This window comes from Cyanistes caeruleus, chromosome 2 (assembly GCF_971803275.1).
Source record: "Cyanistes caeruleus chromosome 2, bCyaCae1.hap1.1, whole genome shotgun sequence".
Taxonomy (NCBI): Eukaryota; Metazoa; Chordata; class Aves; order Passeriformes; family Paridae; genus Cyanistes; species Cyanistes caeruleus.
In genome coordinates this window covers 60,202,559-60,226,177 of record NC_141702.1, presented here as the reverse complement: position 1 = coordinate 60,226,177, position 23,619 = coordinate 60,202,559, and the positions used below count along the sequence as shown (strand labels likewise).

General features: G+C 37.7%; 1 protein-coding gene across 8 annotated transcripts in view; it reads right to left on the bottom strand.

Annotated features, from left to right (window-relative positions):
• The window catches only part of ARID1B (AT-rich interaction domain 1B), a 324,442-nt gene that overhangs the window by 283,900 nt on the left and 16,923 nt on the right, over nt 1–23,619 (bottom strand). For all 8 annotated transcript variants that reach the window (XM_086868234.1, XM_086868229.1, XM_086868256.1 and 5 more), the window contains exon 2: nt 8,048–8,242. In XM_086868234.1, the coding sequence (XP_086724360.1) occupies nt 8,048–8,242 (195 nt within the window). The remainder of the gene's footprint in view (nt 1–8,047; nt 8,243–23,619) is intronic.

Sequence of the window (23,619 nt, the reverse complement as noted above, 5' to 3'; positions counted from 1 at the left end):
GATGCAAGCATTTATCACATTTTTTCTATTTTAGGCAAAGCAATGAACAAGTACCAGAAGTACCCAAAAATGGGGTCACCCAAGGTAGCAGAAGAATAAAAGCCTACAGAGATTGCATGAGCTGTAGATTCAAGTTATTCCTTAAGTTCTTAAATCTTTCTTTCATCCATCTTGAAAAACAACAAAACACCAAAAGCTTAAAGTATTTACATTAGGATTTTTAGATGTGCCCAGTTAGAACAGCTCTAAGGAGCAATGCAAATATATAAACAAACATGAATATTAGACAAAATTATCTACAGAGAATTAAAATAGTCTCAAACATATTTAAGATTTTTCTAAAGATTTTATAACTCCTCTACTAACACAAAAAATGTTTTAGTTGATAAAACATACAGGTTTATTGTTCCAAGAAGGAAACTACCTGACTTTGTCCCAGAGTGACCAAAGGGAAGGGTACTGACCTGTCTCATTCTGAAATTCTCTTCAATTGGCTTAATTGGATTAATTCTGCCTACCCTGATATCAACTGAAGACAGATCACCCAACTCCAGCAATGTGGCCCTGAAGTGAAACTGTAGCTACAATCAAGTCACAGCAAATTTCCCACCGATTTCCCTTTATCTTCAGCCCTATTTTGAGCTGTGGGAAACACACTCCCTATTTTTAAAAAAGCATACTCCAATGCCTCCCTTGCTGCGTTTGAGCAAGTCCAAATTTATGGACAAATGATAGCATCTTCTCAGAATCTCATACCAGGATTTAAAAAAAAAAATAGAAAAAAATATCTGAGTTCCCTCAGAAGTATTAGGAAATCCAGTTACAATATGGTTACAAAAATCATGTAATGTATGTGCATAATGGGTCAGGTCATCATTTCAACTGTTTAAGAGTCAACTATTCTCTGATTGATATTATTAACAAAAATCTACTATGACTATAATATTAACAGTCAATTATTCCTTACCTACACTTTAAAACCCTCCTGGCACAGTCATTATATGGCAGCTGTTGAAAAGAGTAATGCAGAAGCCTTTTCTTAAAGCAAGATGCTTATTTTACTTCAAATGTAAATAAACTCATGTCTCCTGTTGCCATGTAAAATGAGCTGCTCCTAAGTAAATGATTTTGTACCTTTCTAGTGAAGCAGCGAACGGCTCTCTGTTCTCTGCTCCTGATCACCAAAATCTATTTCCTGCCTAACTCCAGTGCAGACTGACAGCTAATTCTGCTAGCAAACCAATAATAAGATAACTGCTTCTTTTAACAACAACCTTCTGCAGAACACCAGCACAGAGGGCTTGTATGTTTTCCTCTCTCATGCCCCCACTTCCAAGCAGAACAACAAATGCGATTACAGCTATTAAATATTCCAGCTAAATGACAATTGTTTAGCACTAACAAAAATACATTTCATTTGCCATAATACATCGATCATTCTCACACACTTTCTGTACAAAGGTTGTCTGCATCTTACTCTAGTCTGGATGTAAAAATTAGCATTTACTGAACATCATTACATGGTAATTCAACAAATGAAAATGTTGACCCAGTCTCATTTCCGAGCCAACTCTCACCAGCTGAAAGATCAGTTCTTTTCCCTTTTCAACCTATTTTTTATGCACTGTTTCAAAGAATGATGGAAGCTACTGAAATGTTTCTATTTACCATAATAATGCAATTCTATTACTTTAGGGATTTTCTTCGGTAAACAATCTCAGATGACCAGCATTAAGATGAAGAGCTAAACTATCATAAGGACCACAAACTTATGTCAAATTTGATTCTGTGATTATCTGTAATCTGTGCTCACCTCCCTCTATAGAGTGAATTACACTCAATAGAAGGGATAATTCTAAAGGAGACAATACAACATAAAGCCTTATCCTGCCATGAACTAAAGTAGCAGCCTTTTTTTCAATTTAGTCAATGAGGCTTAGTATACCCAAAAGAAAGAACCATGCTAAACATTTTCCTACAGTCTGCACAAGCACAGTACTTAGCATTTTTCTAAATCTGAAATTTAAAAATCCTATTACTTTACATGACAAAGAACAGCAACTTTTCCTTGCAGTTATTAACACTTGACTATCAAAAGACCCATTCTTAAAGATGACCTTACATGAAAGACAACTAGCTATGACTTCTTGTCCTTTTTTCTCATTCAAACTTTACATTCTCCAAGAAGCAACAGCTCTACTTTACTGATTTTTTTTTTCCTAGAGGTTTATAGAAGTTCAACAGGATAACAGATCTATCATTCAAATAAAATGTTACAGAGGAATTATTTTAATAAAATTTTTTATGTTTTTTACAGAACAAGAAGTTGGGAAAAATAATCATTTAGAATTTCGACATTGCTGCTTTCCAGGAATTAACAAAGTAGGTCCATAATCTGCTAGTGACATCTCCAAATAAATGCCCAGTAAAAAAAACCAAACCAAAATAAATGAAACAAGTAAACAAAAACCCTGATAGAACACACACACACACACCACAAAAGCCATACCAAAACCAAAAGAAAAACAAATGCCTCCAAAACCCCCAAGGTAAATCAAACAAAAATCTGGAAAAACGTACTTCTGAAGCACATGCTGATCAAAGCTTCACACTCCCTTCTTATGTATGTGCATCAAATGCATCTATCAATCTTCAAGAAAAAGCAACACATTCACTATTTTGTCCTCTGCTGGTTGTTTTTGAGATTCAATCACATTGATTCATTCTCTGTTCTTGCAAAATAAATAGCCTAAGAACTGAAAATGGTGCTTATTTTCTGTGTCTGCTCTCTTTAACAAGACTAACATCAATTGCATTAACACCTACTCAGGAGCAAAAAACTGTAATGCAATTTAGCACCATCTAGGTGGTGAGGGCAATTACACACACAGAGGACTAAAAAGGTAATCACTTGACCAGTACTCAGCCATATATATACACAGCATTTTAAATTAATCGTTCAGAGTTAAATATGACAGTAAGCTTCACTTTCTTGGCATACTTCAATCTTCTAGAATTAAAATGACTTCAGAAAGTAACACACACAACCAGCCATCCAGGAGTAAACATGTGTGTTTGCTAGCTTTTATCTGCCAAGCCAACAGCCAACTGATTTCCTTGGCATAAACTCGACATTTCCAACCTGGGACATTACCCAATACGGGCACTGTAAGTCTTTTCCTAAATTATGTAATCATGCTGCTGCTGCTATAGTTCTGGTTTATTTGCACTTTCCATACAATAAATTCTTGCTACATATTCCTAGAGGTTTTACAACTTTGTTCCTTACACCTCAAAATAATCTGTATATCAAAAAAAGGGAGGAAATGGAATGAGTACTTCTCTGAATATCTACAGCTACATTCTTAAAACAGTAAGGACACTGATAACATTTGGTTTTGAATTCTGCAAATCAAGAACATGAAAATAAGTTAAAGGGACAAGTGATTAGGACCCTTTAATCTCAGTATTTCTATAAAAAAAATAAATAAAAAGAGAAAGAATAGACTGAGGCTCAGGCCTCATAACTTTGCAGCAAGAAGGCTCAAGGCACTAAGGCAACTGCATGATCAGCACTGAAATGTTCCATTTTAACTAGCTATTAGGAATGGCTGTTGTACATATCCATGCAAATATCTTTCATAAAGAATTTACTATGCATTATAGCAACACGATCCTATTTACACAATAAGTTGTTGTTCCAGTCCATCAAGTACACAAGGAATTTTAATGCATGCTAAAAAAAAATCAATTAGGCAATGATCATCTGATTAAACAGGCACATCACACCATTCAGTTCTTTCAAACATTTTCATAAATCCAAGCCTTCAAACTTTGATGAAAACTTTAAAAACCTGTAAGTGAATATTTCAAGTATATGATTTTTAAGCTTAATGAAATTCATCACAAAATAAAATACTGCATGCTAGTATCATGAAAAAACAACACCACTGGTGAGAAAAAAAGCCCCTTATTTTGACTGGTATTCTGAGGTCTTTTTATTTTTAGCAAACATGTCTTTACAAAGCAGCAGAAGGTTTTCCTACAGCACACAGCACTAAAGCACTTTGAGAGGGCAATCGAACTAAAGCCAGAAGGAACTGATCATGGCATCATCACTTTCTTGACTGAAGTCCAAAAAGGGTGTGAGGCAAAAAAGAAGTTAAACGAAAAGCAAGTTATGGTCTTTATAATCAGATCTTATTACTCAGATAGTATTTCACTCATAGTGAGATGTATTGCAAAATCAAGCCTGAAGTTTTCAGGTGCTAGCTATCCTTGCATATTAGGATTTTCAATTTTGACATCATCTCTTTGTAATTCTAAGTGATATCTAAGATATTAAAAACTGCAAGCTAAATCTGAAAAAATATTTTTCTGCTTTTTTGGTTTTACATACATTCCCTGGGTAAGGAGTGCTATTAATCAAAAAATTACATTTACCCCATGCAAACCAGGAGAGAGAGTTCATGAGATTACGAGATAGCAATATTAAGACTTAAATGCAAGAACAGTATTTTAAAGCCTTGCTGCAACTTGTGTTTCATTAATGAAGACTGACAGCACAGGCACAGGTTATCTTGCTCCCAGCTTTCCCTCGCCTTCTTCCCCTCTTCTCCCAGTGAAGGGGAATGGAAAGAAACAAAATCCCAAGTTTCCTAACAACATAAAAATCTCTAAGTAATTAATTTTCCATATTAATGCATCCTGGTAAGTGATATGTCAAGTCTGCAAGCCTATAAGTAAAGCATATGTCTCTTTTTGTATCACCTTCCTTTCTCATACCTTCCGTCTTATACAGGTGTCAAATCCATGCAAATGCCTTATGTATTTATTTGACTCAGACTGAGTTAACTGGACATGCCCTTAAAATCTTACAAAATGCTGCAGCAGTCTTCAAACTGCTTAGCACTTTGTCCCAGGAGGCTATCACCCATCTTCACCTGACAAATCTGTACCTCTGTTGTTAACTGTCAGAAAAGAAAGAGAAAATCCATTCACCATTTACTTCTATCACAATCAACCTGCCTTTGCTATATGGCCATTTCGATATCTAGACCCCTTTATCTTTAGCTGCATTAGTGTAAAGATATTGCCTGGATTTCAAATTGTGCCCCTTATGTAAGGCTTAGTATGTTGTGCTGGGTCTCATCATTAATATGAGATGAGTTCCAAACTCACTTAGGAGATCTGCTTTCTCTCTTCGGTCCTTTGCAGAATAAATCCCCCATACCTTCCACAGTCACTTCAACATCCTGCAGTTTCCACGCGGAATTTTAAGAAAATCTGGGGGTTTATTTGCACCTTCATGTTTGGTGTCAAGCATGCCTAGACCAAACAGCAGTTGTAAGAGAACGTCTGCAGCATTTCATAGATACCCCTTTCAAGACCGGTTAGCAGGCTGTGCTTGACACACATGCTGCAGATACGTAGGCTGACTGCACCTGATAATATTTCATCTTTTTCATCCTCTTTAGTCTTTTAGTGCTTATGCCAGAGGCCTCCCTTCCTGAGAGAGAGCTCTTCCACCCCTGGGCTGCAGGCTGGAGCACACTATTCTCTGCTGCAATATGACACAGACCAGCTAACTACATCTAGGCAATTATCTTCAATTCTACCACTTTCATTAATTTTAGCTCAATCTTTAGGGTGTTGTTTTTCATCTTTATTTCTTCATTTGCAGCATCCTGCAGCAGAGCCTGCAAGTTAAAATCTGTCAAGTCCCATAGTTCTAACCTTAAGCCACAACACTTGCTGACAAAGAGCCAGACTTAACATTTCAAGGTCTTCTTCAAAATTCAAAAATCTTCACAGTTTAACAAAAAGCCTTCTTGTTTCATCCAAGGAAACAGAGCTGACACCCTCAGCTATCTTTGGGCAACAGCAAACTATAACTTAAAATAAGAACAATCTCCCCCATTGATGCTTCCCACCCTTCCTACAGTGTGGCACTTCCACCCTCATAATCCATCTACTCAATGCTATCTCTGCACAATACTTAAATCTGAGCACGGTATGTGTTTAAGGCCCAGTATTTTTTAACCAATCAAATTTTTGGAAGTGCCTTGCGCTTTTGATAAATTCAATGTGATACTGTAAAGCAGTCCAATTTCCAGAAAGTGCTGAGATTCATCTTCTGAAACTTCTGGCAATATTATATATTTTATATATATATATGATATCTAAAGTAGGTACGTGCTACACAGTCTTAACAAGCGTAGCTAGGCTCTCCTTATTTAATATTCATGTCACAGGAATAAAAATCCAGCCAGGAATCAAACTGTGGCATCCTGTGCCAAAGACAACTTACCACTCAGCTGGTAAGTTGGCAATTCAATTTACAAACCTGCATTCCTGCATTTTAATCCTTTGTAGCAAGGTGGTAATATATGAGCAATATGAAAAGAACTGGATTCAGATCATTAGAGGTTCACAAACCAAACACACGAAGCTTTGGAGGCTGTCCAAAACAAAATCATGCCTAGGTGGTGATGTCCGTTCAATAAAAATTCAATGTCATAATTATGCTGTCCCTTTTTCCCCGAAGAGCTCTGGTGCTCCGGCCGGCGCTGCCGCTCAGCCACTTAGGGCAGTGCTGCGAGGAGACGGATGGGGCCGGCAGCCAATGGCACTGCCAGGTCACTGCCTGCTGACGGGTAATTTACAATTACCAAGCAATTAGCAAATGCACTGAAAATTCAACACTCATCTCCGCGTAACACAGAGTAACTCTTATTTAAATGAAAAATGTGTTTTAATAACTTCACTTTGGTTACAGATACACAGAAAAATAAGGCCTTCTTTATTCGATATCTCCTCCCTTTTGCAAATGACAAAATGCTTTGCTGCCTGAATCTAGCAACCAAATCTAATGTTTGGCATCTCTAAACTAAATAATCCCTTCCTTATCAGTAAATATCTATTTAACAGCAGAAAAGAATAAAAATTAATATCATTGTACTAATGATATTATAATATATTTGAAACTGTTATTTAATTAACTGCCTGACTAACATCTTGTCCTACTGGATGGGTAGTAACAAGAATTGGCCAGGCACCTATCTGCCAGGAGTCCAAAATTTTATTTTTATTTCCTATATTTAACAATAAACAACATTAAAAAAGCTAATCTGTAACTGGGAAGCTGCACAAAACAAATGTTCTTTCCCATTAATGATCAAGTTACTAATCTGTTGTGCTCACAAGGCGGTGTAGAGCTCTCACTGCCTACATTCACATCCCTAATTAAAAAAAAGAAAAAAATTAGCAAAACATTAACTTCTTGATAACCTCGGTTTATCTCTCCCTCTTGAAAACTGCTGTATTTTCTTTAGTACATGGTATGCACATTGAGATTGACCTTCTTAAAAAGGGCAGGAAAAAAGCACAAGAGGTCTCCATCAACAGTGAAATCCAAGTAGATAAAAAGGAGATCCTTACCTTTCTATATACTCTGATACATTCAAAAAAATCCTGACTTTAAAGAGTTGGTGAAAGAAAAAAAAATAGGAAAAGCTACAGACTCCTATCAAAACGAGGAGAAAAAAGAAAACCAGCCACCACAACAACAAACAGCTGATATAAATATGTAATGCTTTTGTATGCACTGGACTACACTAGCCTTGATGTGCTGATGTCAGCTCTAGGTTTTCATCTTACACTTAAGTGCATGTAAGCCGGAGAGAAAGAGAACATAAAAACCCCTAGAAAACCAAGAACAACAGCAAAGAAAAGAACGAAAAAATATGCAGGGCTAAGTGGTGTCAACTGGAAAAAAAAAAAAAAATTCATGGCATTTGACATACTTCTCTCTCCAGAAAGATACCAGCAACAAACTAAATCCTGTTTGAACTGTAAAGGATTTCAGAAAACATTCACACTGTGAACATAATTTATTTAGTTTTAAAACAGTCCTTCATCCTCCTTCTGCTCAGGAAATGCTTATTTCTGAGGTTTTTCTCTTGCACCCTCTGTATTACCAGAATGTCAGGAGGGAAGAGAAAGAGAGGAGGGAAACCAAAGCAACCCAGAAAAATCCTCCACAAACCTGTTGCTGTGGATACTGCATTCCTCCCATGGCTGCCGGGGCTCGGCCCTGCATTCCCACGGGATAGCGCTGGGGGCCGGGAGGGCCGTAGGACTGCCCGGGGTAGGGGCTGCTCTGCTGTGCCTGAGAGTGAGGGTTATTGCCCATGCCGTACAGCTGCGGCCTCTTCATCACCATCGGATCCATCGGACTGCCCTGTTGGCAAACACAAGCAAAGCAATATTTAAGACATGCGAAGAAAAAGGTCAGAATCGTCACGCTCACTGCGGGCGAATGATACATGTGTTTTCTCAATGCTTTATACATCAAATATTGACTTGATGTGCAAACTGGCAAAGTACCATACCCTGGGCTTCTCTGATTAATTAGATGAGGTTTTGAATATTAAGTTTTGGACTTCCAGTCCATTTAAAACAACTTAAAAAAATATTTTTCACTCAAACGTGAGGCTGTTGCCTATACAGACTGAAAGGAGAAAAACTTCCCAAAAAAATTCAGCTTAAGAAATAATTAAATATACTGCTGCACACTGATTAGCATCACTGACCTAAACGTTAAAACAAAAATAAAATTAAAACATGTATATCAAGAGAGATGCAAACACAGGACAAACCATTTAACCCTGAGAAAATGTCTGCTCTCTCACATCAAAAAACAAGTGAAACTGGAAAGAAAAGAAAGTTTCCAAGAAGTGTAATGCATACAGAACACTGCATTTCAGCATTTTCCTGTTGCTTTTGTGCACACTAATAAGTTTCCAGATCAAAAAGCAAGTCATAACCTACATTTTATGTGAAAGTTTATTTGCCTCCTCAATAGACCACAGAAAATCCAAACTGCAACCAGTGATGGAGGGGGAAGGGAGGTAAGGGAGGGAAGTTTTATTTTTAGACTTTTTGGCAGCACTTACCAAGCCCTGTAAGAGTTTCAGGACAGGTGTCAACCATTGTGTAGTATTACTCTCATGTTTTATTACTGAGAACTAACTGAGGCAGAAAAAGTACCATACTTCATGAAGTGCAGAGCCCTGTATTGTTAATATGACATCCGTTTTTTAATTCCTGAGTTCTGGTTAGATTCATGGAAGAATGTGGGGTGAAGCTTTCACAAGGCCTATCACAATCTCATCTTCATGAAAGTGGCACATACCCTCTTCTCCTGCTCCCTCCCCCTCCCTCCCCCCCAAAAAAGACCTATTAATTCACCCATCCAGCCCACCCTCCCACCAGGAGCAGGATTCCCTCCTGCAGCACATTTTGCACATATTCTCCTGCAGCACACTGCTGAACAGTTAATTTTAAAACCTCCTATGTAATACAGCCTCTTCAAGTCCTTTCTGGCTATTACATTCTGATGTAATAGTTCTTATGACAATAACTAACATTTCCCACTCCCATCCCTGTTTCTGCTCATCAATGCTGTTTGTACTACTAACACACTACTTTTTTTGTTCCTATCCAAATATGCCCTTTCCAAAGCAGTCACTGCTTAATGAACTATTATTCTTTCCTCACTGCAAATAAAATCCATCAAACCTCATTTTTTTTCCCCTGGCTGTCTCCACCATTACCAATACCAATTTTCCAGGAATGTCACCCAAAACTAATAAAATATTCTGAATATGAGCACACTACACCTGAGGAGATGGAAATGATAACCTCCTCCTTACATGACATCTCCATTCACTTCAAAAGAGGACTGCCCTTTTTTGCTTCCATAGCAAATTCCACATTCGCTGCTAATTTTGGTTAAGTATTACTCAGCAATTTTCCCTTTATTGTTTGCCTGCTCTGTAGCCAGATTAGAAGTTTCTATTTTTTGCCACTTAATGTTCCTGGGTAATTTACCATTTAGATTTCATACTTTTCAAAATCAATGGTTCCTCAACCACTTCAGATCACCTGATTCAAAACAACGTTCTCAATTTTGGCTTTTTTTAGGCCATCATGCACTCTCACCACAGTTTCAAATAAAAACACAGAGGCTAAGCAGATGAACTATAGATTCCTTCTTAGAGGGTCCCAGGCGACAACTTACATTTCCTCCTATAGACCACAATACTTTATCTATGTTTATTTCTGTGTTTTAATGTTCTGTGCATCACCTGTCATATTCTTCCTCTCAAAAATAAATCCTTGTTCAAAGTGATTCTTGAGCTTCCTCCATTAGATTCCCATGAAGCCAAAAAGCACTTTTCATTGCTACCATCTTCTGTTTCAGGATATAATTTACACGTCTCATCTCCAATAATCACATTTACTTCAATTCAACTTTAATTAATTTTGAGTGTAGTATTTTCTGCATCCAATTCATAAATATAAACAATGCAGGCAGCTAGACAGCTAAAACAATCAGACATTTTCCATTATGAAGACTACTTTCAGGTGCATATAAACTTTGCCAAACTTCTAGCATTTAGGCTGAAATTTTCCAGGGCATATGGATGCCTGAGGCTGAAATTCTCTGGAAAATTCAGCAGAAATAGTTCAGCTATGTCTTAGAATGAGGTCACAGAAAAATACATGGTTTATGTTCTCACATAAAACACTTGAAAATACCTCTTGAATATCATGCTTTGAGGCAGAGAATTTTAATTTCCCAGGGTGACACTGGACATTCACAAAAGGCAAGACATGTGCCCCTGTCAGAAAGAGCACCTGAATGCCACTGGACTGGGAGCACAGAAGGAATAAACAGGAGCACGTGAGGGGCAGGGCAAGGCTTCTTCAGAGTAGTTACAAAGTGTGTGGAGGCTGCCTTGAATTTGCCAGACAAGGGAAGAGGGACAATGAGTTGAAAAAGCAATGGAGGCAGAAATGAGGCAGAAAGAGCTGAAGGGGAGAGGAGGAAACAAGGTCAGGAGGTGACATGGATACAGGCCAAAGAGTCTCTGTCCTTTGGACTAGTGACCTCCAAGCAGCGGAGCTTGTGTGTGTGTGTGTGTGTGTGTGTGTGTTGGGAGTGTGAGCCTCACTGCCAGGGCATCCTTCCTTCTCTCCTTCTCACCAGCCTGCCATCACTACTCTTCTCTGTGTTCTCTTCAGGTGGGGGCCATTCCTCTTTCCCTCAGGTGATAACCCCCCAGTTCAGAAAGGTGGAGGGATGAAGAGCCTCAGATATTGCTGTAAATCCATACAGGGCTGCAGTGTCTCACAGAACACCGGAACCAAGGGGGATGTGGTCACTGGGAAGCAAGGGACCTGGAGACAAGTCAAGACAGACTTGGTGAGGAAGCATTTCTCATCCTATGCATCAGCTGGTCCTTATGGAGGGTGACAAGTCACCACTGCTATTCCTGGCTCCCCTCAGGTTAGATCCCAACCCTCCATGTGGTGCAGCTAAAGGTGAAGACATCTACCAGTGACTCAGTGGCTGTCAACATATTTCTGGGAGGCAAAACAAAACCAAAGAGCCGGCTCTCCCCCAGGCTTAAGATTATTACTGCAGAAGTTCAGGGCACTTGGAATTAAGTTTGCTCCTCCAACATTAAGCGTGTCTCCTTCACAAACATAGCTGTCTTTAAACCCACAGTCACACTTCCATCCTCACATGCAGCAGAGATGTGCCTCCTCCAGGTATCCACCCAGCACAGGGCAGAGAAGGGGTCAGTGTAAGCTATTGGAGCAAGGGCTTCACTTATCATACAGGTAGTGAATGAAGGAGACAACTGTCTTACCGTCTAAACTAGCTTTGTGTCGCTCAGGCAGAAATGGACTCTACCTCTGCATCTGCCACAGTTTTTCACTAAACCAAAAAAATTTCAAAATTTACTGATTTAATGCATCCTAACTTGAAATCACAGGGCTTAAACTGCAGGAAATGCTTTGTATGTACAACCGCAACAACTTTTGAGTTTGAAGATGGATGTGCTCTGAAAGTGTTTCCAGAAACTGTGTTTCAAAAGATTTCATCTACAGACATCAAAACCAGGCCAAACTTCCTACAACCATGCCTCAGTTTCCCTTGTGTAAAAATGAAAAAAAAGGGAAAACATTTCCAACCCTAAAAATGAACAAAAAAGCCCCATCATTTCTTCAACAAGAACCAATTTTAGAATTTAATATGTCCACGATCAATACCACTGAAAACTCTCTAATAAAAAGACAAAATTTGTGTTCAGAACAGTGTATGGTGAGAAAGACCTGGAGTCATAGACTTAACAGAAAGAAAAAGGAGCTGCTCATCAAGTACTGTTCCCCTTACAGTGAAGATAAAAATTTCAATTTAACTTTTTCCAGCGTTAATGCATGCACAGTTTTTAGCTTTATCATTTGTGTGGATGTACTGATTTCATTCTTATAGCAAAACTTTCTCTTATCCATGACATTTTAAAAACTTATTAAAAGAAGTTGTTAATTGAGACATACATATCATAATTTTATCTGAAGGTTACTTTAACATTTATTAAGTTCCAATATTTTCTTTAACATCAGTTCCAACAGTTTTCAAAGATAAGTTTTCAGTGACAGGATGATTATGAGAAGTATCAACCTCTTTATGCCACAGGGATCATAACCCAACCCCATCCACTAGTGTGCTCTAACATTTACCAAAAATGACAACATCACTCTAATCACATCACATTCCTCCAAAACCCAGTGTGCATGTTTGACTACAAATGGATGATGTATTTTCACGTCTTCCATGCCTTTACTTAATCCTATCACATGCCATAGTGCAAAGTCTTAATTACTTATTAGATTTTATTTCAGTGTCATTGTAGTAATCAATATCCATTTGTTTCTTTTCCTGCCTTTACAGAACAGTCCAATTTTTCTTTATTTTACTATTTTACTCCTAATACACATTAGCATTTTGCCAGTTTATCTAGTGTTTGCGCATGCTATTTTTTACCACCATATTCTTCCAGGCAAACCTAGATGGATTCTGCCTTTTGCTTCTGACTCCACACCTCCTCTTCAACTTGCTGCATTTCATTAAAACTTTGAGTAGATCTGCAGCTCCTCAAAATACCTTGAACAGTCTTGTTCTTTGCTTCAGACCACAGAAATACTATAATTTATAACCCCTTTATTATAGTGCCTATCTCTTGTCAGTATCAGATTCATTTGCACATGTACTATCAGGCTTTGTGAGAACAGAGTATTTCATAAGAGTTTCTGCCTATTATGTGCTTCATGAGCACCTTAAAACACCCAGTGGAAGGTTTGCTTATGATTTCAACAGGGCCAAGGTTTCATTCCCAGTCTTTAGATTGACAATACAACCACATTAAGGTAGGACACTGAAAAGCCTACACTACTTACAAATAGTATCTCTGTAAAAAAGTACTGACAACCTTTTTTTCTTACCTGCTCTTTTCTTGAATGATTTGTGAAGAATACATAAACCTGACATTCCTGCTATATGCAGAAGTGAAAAAATTAATATTCTACACCCACTTGTAAACTCAGTATCACCATCACTTCTGCTCTCCTCCCATTCAAAACAATCAAATAAATCACCTCACCCTGAAGTTACCTGGAGATTCAATTTTGTCTTTCCTAAGTGAGAGAAAAATACACTACGATTTTCTTCAGTCATTTAGCCAGTGTTTTTCCAGTTACCTCATCTACACTCAGATCTGAGGCAGCTTGCACAAGAGAATAACTTGAGAAGCAGTCTGACCAAAACCAGCTCTTATTTTAAGGCATTATTGATGTTATGCACACATTATATGTATACATCCACTATTAAGTTATCAACTAGTGTTTCACTTCTAACAACAAAATGTTTATGAATATAAACATTATATTATGAATATAAACAATACCAGTCACTGTCCCAAAATACAACTAACATTTCTATTTAAAGATACCACAAAGACCCCCCCACTACTGAAATCTCAAGAGGGAGAAGTGGGAGACACTTTAATAAGGTCACAATGGGATTTAGATGTGAATCCATTCCATTGCTCTTTTCTACAAAGCAAAGCAATTCACTAGAAGACAAGAGTATTTACATGAGATGTAACTACTTTTCAAGTGACAGTGTGCTTTTTTGTTTGTGTAAACAAAAAAAAAATTGAAAGAGGCATTGGTTTGGCTGACAACAGCAAAAGCCACTATAAGCCACAGAGCATCTCAAGTAATGCTCCATCATTTGCGCATGTAACAAACAACATGAACTCAACAAGTAGGCTTCCCCTCAAACTCCCAGAGCTATGAATACAATAACTCTTTGTTTATTCACTGATCTGCAGCCAAAGATTCTGTCTCCATATTTTTAAAAAGGGGGGGGGGGGGGAAGAGAAAACCCATGTCTGTATAAAAACCAAAGCCTTGAAAACCTCATAATAAATAAGGACAGCTGACAATCAGTTACCGACATTCCAAGGAAGATGGGCATGGAGCTCTGATCTCTATGTCATGCACCAAGTCACAAATTTATCGCTAAAGATAATCAGAAGTATTCACTATAATACAATGACACAGCTGGCGTGAGGATGGAACTGCAGAAAAGATAATCCACTCCTAGATAATGTCATCATTTGTACGAACATGTACAAGGACGCCTCAGCCAACATTTTTATGTGACAAAAGAGGGAGTATCAAAACAACTCTCATCACATGGGTTTCAATATCCATTTAAGAAAGTTGCAAGCAACTATTAAAAAAGTATGAATGTACAGCATTAAATTCTGACGTTAATAATAAAGTCTGAGAGGTGACTAGTAAAAATGCTTCCTAGTTTTTTCCTACTGTCTGTTTTACTAAAAAATTAATTTAAAAAGGCAGTTGCACAAACACAATAAGTAATAAGCAAAACCAAAAAGCTCGGTTCAACATAAGCCTATGATGAAAGAAAATCCAGTAAATGAAGAAGCATACACTAGCAGAGTTTTAACATAGCCATTTTCCTTGTCTTAAAAGCTCTGCATACTGTCTGATTTCAGCTGCAGGGAGACATCAGAAAGATTATTTCCCACTCAAAACAGAAAGTAAGTAATTAACAAGGAAAGAAAGAAAAAAAATCAAAGCTGTCCCCCAGAAAGAATCAACTACTACTTGGCTAGAACATTTACAATTTATACAAGCAACTGTTTCTGCAGGGTGAGGAAGTAGGATATATTGTTTTTCATCTTCTTCTGAGTTCTCTTTTTAACACACACAACCCAAAAACTGTAAGGTCTGTGTCTCAGCCATTCTCTATTTATAATTTTGCATATAGATAAAACTAAACAACTACTGAAAGAACAAATAACAACAAACATAGCAAAGAAAAGAAACCTGTTTTTAATGAAGTGCATGTACATAACTAACCTCTTCATTTGCCACTGCAAGTGCATGCAAAGGTTAAGAAACACTAAGAAGCAATAATACACGTTAACAAAGTTGATGGCCAAAACAGTCCTAGGTTTCTGACAAGTTTGCATGGATATACAGCTCAGAACCCCTGCCCCTCAAGTTACCTTTGTCACTGCCTAACAGGCAATGTTAGTCACTTTGTCACTGACAGCTAACAGGTTACTCTAAAGTCAGCTTAACGTGTGTTACCTGTCCTCATCACACATGAAGACTCAGTCTTCTCCTGTAACCCACTTTCCTGATATCAAACTTCTTCTGAGAAGTACTCAGGAATTAAAGTCCTGTCTTTAGATTTGTTTTCTCCAACTTGGACGCCCCTACAAAGAAGACCTCTTTTCTTTAGGCATACAGAAGCTCTACTCCCCTCTTCAACAGGTTTGCAGCAATTTCTAGTGCAGCAGAATTCAGGGGTTCTTTAAAATGTCTGCTAGTAAACCTATCAGTGACTATACAACAGGTCACTCATTCCAGCTGCTTCTCCTATGTGCTGCCAGATCATGACCACACTTTGGCTACTTTCATCCACAGTCCAGTCTGAACTTAGAACTGCCTGTGTTGGGATGGTTTTGCACCATACAACAGCTTTGGCACTGGAGCACAGTCAGACATGGGCAGAGCTCTCAGTCTGGCATTTCTACTGTCAAAATAGCAACCCCCAGCAGGAGAGCAAGGCAGATAGCAAGGGAAAATAGTAACCAAAAGTTCTCAGGCTGGATTTACCAGCGGAGGCCTTAAAGCTTTGAGGCTCAATAAGGCTATGAGGCTCAACAAGGAAGAGAAAATCCATTCATAAACCCAGAAAACCAAGTTAAAAAAAGCAAAGCCCCACCCAGAATACCAGTTACTTCTATTTTGTCTGGCAATGAGGTTCTCAGCTTCCTAGACAAGTAAACACCTTCACTCACTGTGCATGGCTGCCATCTGGAACTCGGAAAAAAAATTCCCTTACCTACTTTGTACAGCTCTTACACAAACACAGCGTTAGATGGACAGAAAAGGATGTACTAAAAATAGTGTCTGTCAGCCAAGGAGCCACTGCCCTGAGTGGAACGAGGGGAGCTCTGCAGGAAGGCTGCCTGCAGAGAAGTATTGCAGTAAGAGGGGGAAAATGCACGTCCTAAATAAAAGTGGCAGGGGGGAGAGATGTAAAAAGAAAAAAATCCCACATCCACTTTAAATTTTAAAGCAAAAACTTCCTAAACTTAATATTCAAGTGGATCTGAGTACACTTTCTGAACTACTTGGCTTTACTCACAGAAATGAAATTTAAAGTTAGATGTATTTAATTGCTGGAGAGAACACTAGCTGAGAAAATGGTGACATTGTGGACACGGGGGACGATAGAGTACCCACAAAAAGGTATAACCAATCACATCTAGGTCACAAGCCAAAAGTACATACAGTTAGCTGCAGATTTTTTCCACTCCCAGCGATATATATAGTTCTATATTAACGCACACACACACACACAAAAAGGTATGCTGGTCATATATCCTCAGCATTTATGGCAAATTATTAATCAAGTCCCACCTGAAACAATTTGTTAAATTGATTTTAATCACTGGGCCTCTCATGTGAAGCTTTGTATAATCAGCATTTCATTTACAAAATTAATTGCCTGATTGATTCTCAAGAGGCAGTAGCTGTCATTACACTGCTGTCATAACTTTTGAGTAGGGGTGTCACAACACTGAATTCTGACAGTATGAAGAGCACTGCTATTTAAAAAATGAGGGCGGGGAGGTAGGGGGGAAACAAATACAGTGATTTCACAGAATTGCTCTTTAGCCCGATAGAATGTTAAAAACCATCTCCCAGCAGTTTCAGCCAGCCTCCCCGTTTTCCATTCATTGAATAATGCACTACTCAGCTATTCAGTATCTTTTCTTAGAGGCAGGTTCATTTAATTCAATTTTATCATAGTTGCGGTTGCATAAAATGAGTTTGTTGTTGAATATACAAAAGATTTAATCACAGGCCGCTCTTAAGGTTATTTGTAGAGCAAAGTTTGACTTTCAAACACATGGAACTTTTTTCCACATCTTAAAACCTTCTGGAAAGCTATTTTCAATTAGATTTTTTTTTTTTTTGCTGTTTTTAAACAAAGCCAAGCAAACCGTAACTTTACAGAACTTATTTAGGAGCTCCTTTAGAAAGCTTTTTTTTTCTCCCCTTGTCTTTTAAGCTGTGTATAAGCCTTGGAGCCCTGCCAGAGTTGGAAGCAAAGCTCCTATATTTGCTGTAGTTACTCCTATACCCATTGCTACTATATTCTTGGAAAAGAGCGGTGCTCCAGCGGTTAGGGCACTGAGTCATGAGACAGGACTTCTATTCCTGGCTCAGCAGCTGACCTGATATGCAAACATGAGCACAACGCTTCACCTTCCTGTGACTGGGTTTTCACTCTCATAACAACAAGTGTTATATGCACTTTTAACAAGGAAAGAGACATGAGGACTTTGGGGAGACTGATATCAGTTATTATGCAACAAGAAACAAGACTAGGAGTTGGGATGGGTAGGTTAAGGGAGGAAAAACCCTCAAACATCTAGAAGATGTTGAAAAGGAGAAATTGCATCTATAGGCTGCAACAAGGTACTCAAAAATCTTTCAGGAACCTCCATTCCAAAGAAAAAAAGATCCCTGGAAGCATCTAAAAAAAGGAGGGGAAAAAAAAGACGACCTTAAATTTCTGCTTCTACATCACTTGGAACAGTATTAATTCCTTTAAAAAAAAAATCACCTATTTCTAAGATAAGTTCAAAAATAAGCCCCTCAACTGCTCAAATTCAGCCTTATACACTAGATTTCATCAAGTGCTCATGAATGAAGCAAATGTAAAATTTCTAGGCCATGTTCTGAGATTACACTATTACCAAAAAAGAGCAAATGGCAACTCTTCAAAAACTGAATTATACTTACTGCTGGTATTTGTAATTGACCTTACCAGAGCAATTCCAGAATAAATCAGAGTCCAAGTAACACTAGAACCTAGCAGACACTCTAGACAACACAGCTCCTTTTTATTTCCAACCCACCAGCTCTTACTCTCATCCCAACTACTGTCAAATATTATCTTCCTCTCTGCAAACTGCTCTGCCACTTAAATGGCTTTATGGAATTTTCTTCCCTTTTTTTGGGTGTCTAAGTTCATGATGAATAAAACTGGGGAGGAGGGGAGACACGGACAAGGGGACACCCAAACATCATTAACAAACATCATTGACAAAACTGATAGGTTACCGAAATAAAGATGCATAAAGGAGTAAAAGAATGGAAAACTCCACCAGGCAAACTAGAGCAATTAGTTGTTTTCTTTTTCCATAGCCATAACATGAAATTTCAACTAAGGGAGGTTCAGAAAGTTCTGGCCACACTGAGAAATAGTTGCCAGAGTTTTAAGTTATATCCTTCTGCTACACGAGCAAGTGTTCAGAAAAAGGAAAAAATCAGTCACCCTACTTACAACACGAGATAGCAGCCTGGGACATTAAAAAGCAGTGTAAAGCACTGACTTTCTATATTTGTTGGTTTCTAGCTCTTTTCAAGCCTATTTTTTTTTTAATAGGTAAAAAATAGTCTTAATTAAAATAACAAAACAGGGGAAAGCCCCTAGCTAGAGCCAATATATGTGGAATTCCTAAAAGGATATATTTAGCATCAGGGTAATTGGAAAGCAAACTTAGTTCTATAACAGAAGCCCCGTCACTTCTTCAACTGCCAAGAAACTTCTCTTGTAACATATTTTCTATATTAAAACTGCTTCCTGTAGAGGCTGAAAAACCTTGATTGCAAATAGTGCAAAATTTTAAGTTACCTGGAAACAAACCAGTTCATCTTTTTTTACCATCGTTCCATAATAATCTCTCTATCACATTGATTGAACACTGCAAAAATAAAGCGTCCTAGTTAGAGACACAGCAGCAGCGTCAGCTCAGCCCAAGGATCTGCTACAAACAGATAATGAATCCAGAGCTATACACCCATCCTGTGGAGCTGTAGCAATAGATTTTTGGTGAATACCTGCCTGTGATTATTTTGCATTTATAATGACCCTTCTCATCAACAGCGACACTGTCAGCAGCATGGAACTGACTTCCTGGGCAAGAGCAAAACAAACAAAAATTCACCAGCAACAGGTGATTTAAAGTAGTAGGAAAAAAAAGGGAGGAGGGTGGTGTCAGTAGTTAAAAATTAAAATCAATTACCTGAACAAATTACAGTTTTGAGTGGGAATGTTCATTATTGATTGAAAACATTTAATAGTTAAGTTATAAATTAGAAGAAACAGTAAACTGAAGGTTGAAACCCTTGTATCACTTGAGAGAACAATGTGACTAAAAACCATGAATCCACACACATGCATACATTCACATCCGCCCTATTGTATAATGTAACTGATTCACAAGTATCATTTTACAATTCTGATTAGGTCTTACAAAAATCTTGTTTATTAAACTGCTTTCTTTAGGCATTCATTGCTGCTAATTTGTTTCCAACTAAATCATGTATCATCTGAAAAAGACTACATTGCAACAGCAAAACAACACTCCTGGGATTGCACATCATTGGGATTTTAGAATTAAAAGGACAAAGACTGGAGGAGTTGTAAATTTCACTTTGAAGGTGGTGGTGGGTAACACCCTGCAAGTAATTCTAGAAATACTAGTGCACTTAGTATTAGTACTGTACTGAAACAAACATAGCAAGTAAAAAAATCAGAGTATTAGGAGATCTGTTCATCTTTAAATTTTAATTTCTACAATAAAAAAAATTGATCAACATGTATGTACTTATACAAATATTTTGAAAGCAAAATAACATTGTTATTATAATTTAAAAGCTATGCCAATTTTAAAATAAACACCTCTAATTCTCACATGTTTTAAACAAACTTAAAACTTTGCAGAAATTTGGGAATGACTTCCGAAGACCTCTAGAGAAATGACCTTCAAAAAATGTATCTCAATGTTAACACAAAGTTCACTGTGGCTCACTCAGGGTCAAAAAAAGTCAGACCTAGGTTTAAACCAGGTCAAAGTCTGGTTTACTCTAGAGCCTTCACCTATTTCTCAAAACTGGCAGAAATCACTAAGTATTCATTACTCTTCTTGCAATCACAACAAATGGGACAAATCCTTCCACAAATCCTAGCAGACTATGAAACATCCCAGAGCATCTCAACTCAAACACATGCATAAAACACATACATAGGTAAGTGCACAAATAAAGAAGCAGGATTAATCATGGCTATGAACCCCTCTGCAACAAATCATATAGAATGTTCAGAATTAAATTCACAGTTTTAGTATAACTGCTGTCCACAACTTTCAGTTTCTATGCAAAGAAGGCATGTGTTTTCAATATATGATCATAATTTTCTTTTAATATCACACCATTTAAAATTAAATTAAAAATCAGCATGTGAGACATATCTGGTCTGAGAAGTATGAAAGCAGGAAAGCTGATCCACTTTTTCAGTATTTCTCATCTCATAAAGAAATATTATTTAACAGGAAACCTGATTATGCCATATTCATAGAACTGCCTTCCCTCTCCCACAGTAGAAACCATTATATTTTCAAATTCTCTCTGCCCAAAAACTCTTGGCTTCTTTCCACTTCTATGCCCACCTCTTATTTCCCAGTCCTTAAGAGAGCCCACATCAGCCACCATGCAAAAACACCAACACAGCTTTCTAAACGCACTTCAAAGAAACTTCTTTATTTGCTAGAGAGAATCTTCAGAATTAATGAGCCCCCTTTGGGCACAACCCAAAACAGAGTATTCCCAACTTCTTTAAGTTACTAAATCTAGAACAGAAGTAAAATTAATGATGAGATTAGATTGGAAGGAAAGAGAAGGGAATCACTACCTTCATAAACACTGAAGCAGTACAGGTACAGGGTATCTTTTCTGTAAGTCTGAGTAAGCTATTTCTGGGGACAACAGCTATTTGAGTATATTTACATCTAAACTTTCTCCAAGGCGGCAACTTACATCAGCACCTTCCTGCAGCTGTTGAGGACTCAAGACAGTTCACTCAGTCAAAATTACTTGACCTAGTCAGAAAAAGTCATTTAGCAGCAAAGACAATGTTTCTCAGCTGACATAACCAAAAGGCAAAATGAAGCAAACAAACTGAAACACTCATTTTAGCAACAAGGTACCTGCCAGTCCAATTTCAGGTACTGTTCAATTTAGAAAGATGCTATTCATTGGACATTAATTTGCAACCTTCAATCTAGATTAAAGAGCTGCAGATACCACACATAAAATTCTGAAACGTATGTTCTCTTTATTCTTCAAATAATATAAATCTTTACTTAAGGCCACACTGTTCATGTCTAACCTGACATTTCAGCTAAACCCAGCTCTTCTGCTGAGTACTATCATTTCTTAAACACATTCTTCCCCTTCTCACTTCTACACTCCTACCCACAGTTGTTTTTCTTTTTTCTGCTCAGCTCTTTCATGCAAAAAGAAATTGAATAAAAAAAGGAAAACTGAAACTGATTACACACCAGAAATACTGTCAAGTATGAAAATGAAACGCTACACATTTTTAAACTGAGCTGCTCAGTGCCAAAGAGGAGGAGACACCAGAAATAAAGCTAACACAGAAAAATAATCATTTCAGAAAGAAATACACCTGAACAACAGACAGCCAGATAAAATTAAAATGGGATATTACACCCAAAAATACACAAATATCATTAGACTGTTTTGACAGAAAACACAGAGTTTCCAAAAGAACAGAAGTAGCTCTGAAACTTGAAATAATCCTGAAAGAATCCATATATCCTCTCACACCAATTCTGTGTAAAGTTTGGTTTGCACAAAGCTTTGGGGACAGAAGGGAGAAGACTAAGTATAAATAATTCTTTTTTGCTCACTCTGTTACTACTACAGGACAGATGAACATCTGCCATGAACGTTAGTCTGCCTTACCCTGTCTCAGAGCTGACGGATAGATTAAATGACCTCTTGATGTCACCTCAAGCCCTGCTCTTCTATGATTTGGAGGTTATTACATCACTTCTATTTTATTACAAGGTTTCTCCCATTCCTGCAATTTTTCATTTCAAGTCATAATCCTCAATTTCTAGCAAAGCTAGACCACATGGATAACACTACAAACATGCTAGACACATTGATAGAAGAAAATTAAGGGAATAAAAAGAGGTATGTTTTTCAAAGCAGTCTTTTCATAAGGAGTAAAAAAGATAGGTAAGAAAAACTGTTTCTAAGTAATTTATGTTGATATTTACAGAAACTGCAAAAATGCTGTAAAAAATGTTTACATATTCCTGGTTTTGGGGAGGTGTGAATGTAAGGATGAGATGAGCTGTGTGCTAAGCAGCAAAGGAGAAATGTGGAGAAGAGAACCAGAGAAGATGGCCAATTTCAAAGCACCATCCATGTGACTACCTCTCTCTAGGTACCCACTTTTGACCGAAGCAGGCAAGAGACATCACCCCTACCAAATTGCCTTTCATCACCCTTCTCCTGACTACACTGCATACAAAAAGGGTTCCTGCGCCTTCCCCTTCCTCTGAATCCAATTTGAGTCACTTCTTGCACAACTTATGCCTAACAAGTCAATTATGGTCCTGTCTTGTGTAAAGATCAATACATTTCAGCAATTCTCCAAACAATTAACATTTTTGGAGGGAGTTTTTTCAACTTCATCAAGGAAGCTTCTTTCTGTGATCCATGGAGATACATGCAATTAGAACCACAGCACAACAAAACTCAAGGAATAATGAGAAACAGCAGACAAAAAGTGTCCAACACAGAACTCATTAGACAGCCACACACTATTCCACCTGTTGTGCTGTACACCGAATACTGGTAAAATCACAGAGGGGGGGAAAAAATGCAGATATATCCAAGCAGCTAGGAACATGAATTCTGATCCCTTTTTATATCCTATTGTTATCCAATACCCAGGAAGCTGTTAATTGGCCTAAGTAATTGGTTTAAATACCCAAGTCCCTTTATAAAAATATACTATAAAAATGCTTAGACACTTATCACAACCAAGAAATTCTTAACTAAAGTTCAAAGCTGAAAAGGCACAAGGGACTTGTCTACACTGAAGTAAAAAAATGCATAATTATACCAATATAACTATCTCAGTGTGGAAACTTTCTCCAGCATAAGAGTACCCTTTCCCTCTTAAGCTTACGTGGTTTGGAAGCAGAGTAAGATAAACCATAAAAACTCTTATTCTGGTATAAGAGTGTCTCCATAGGGAGTTAT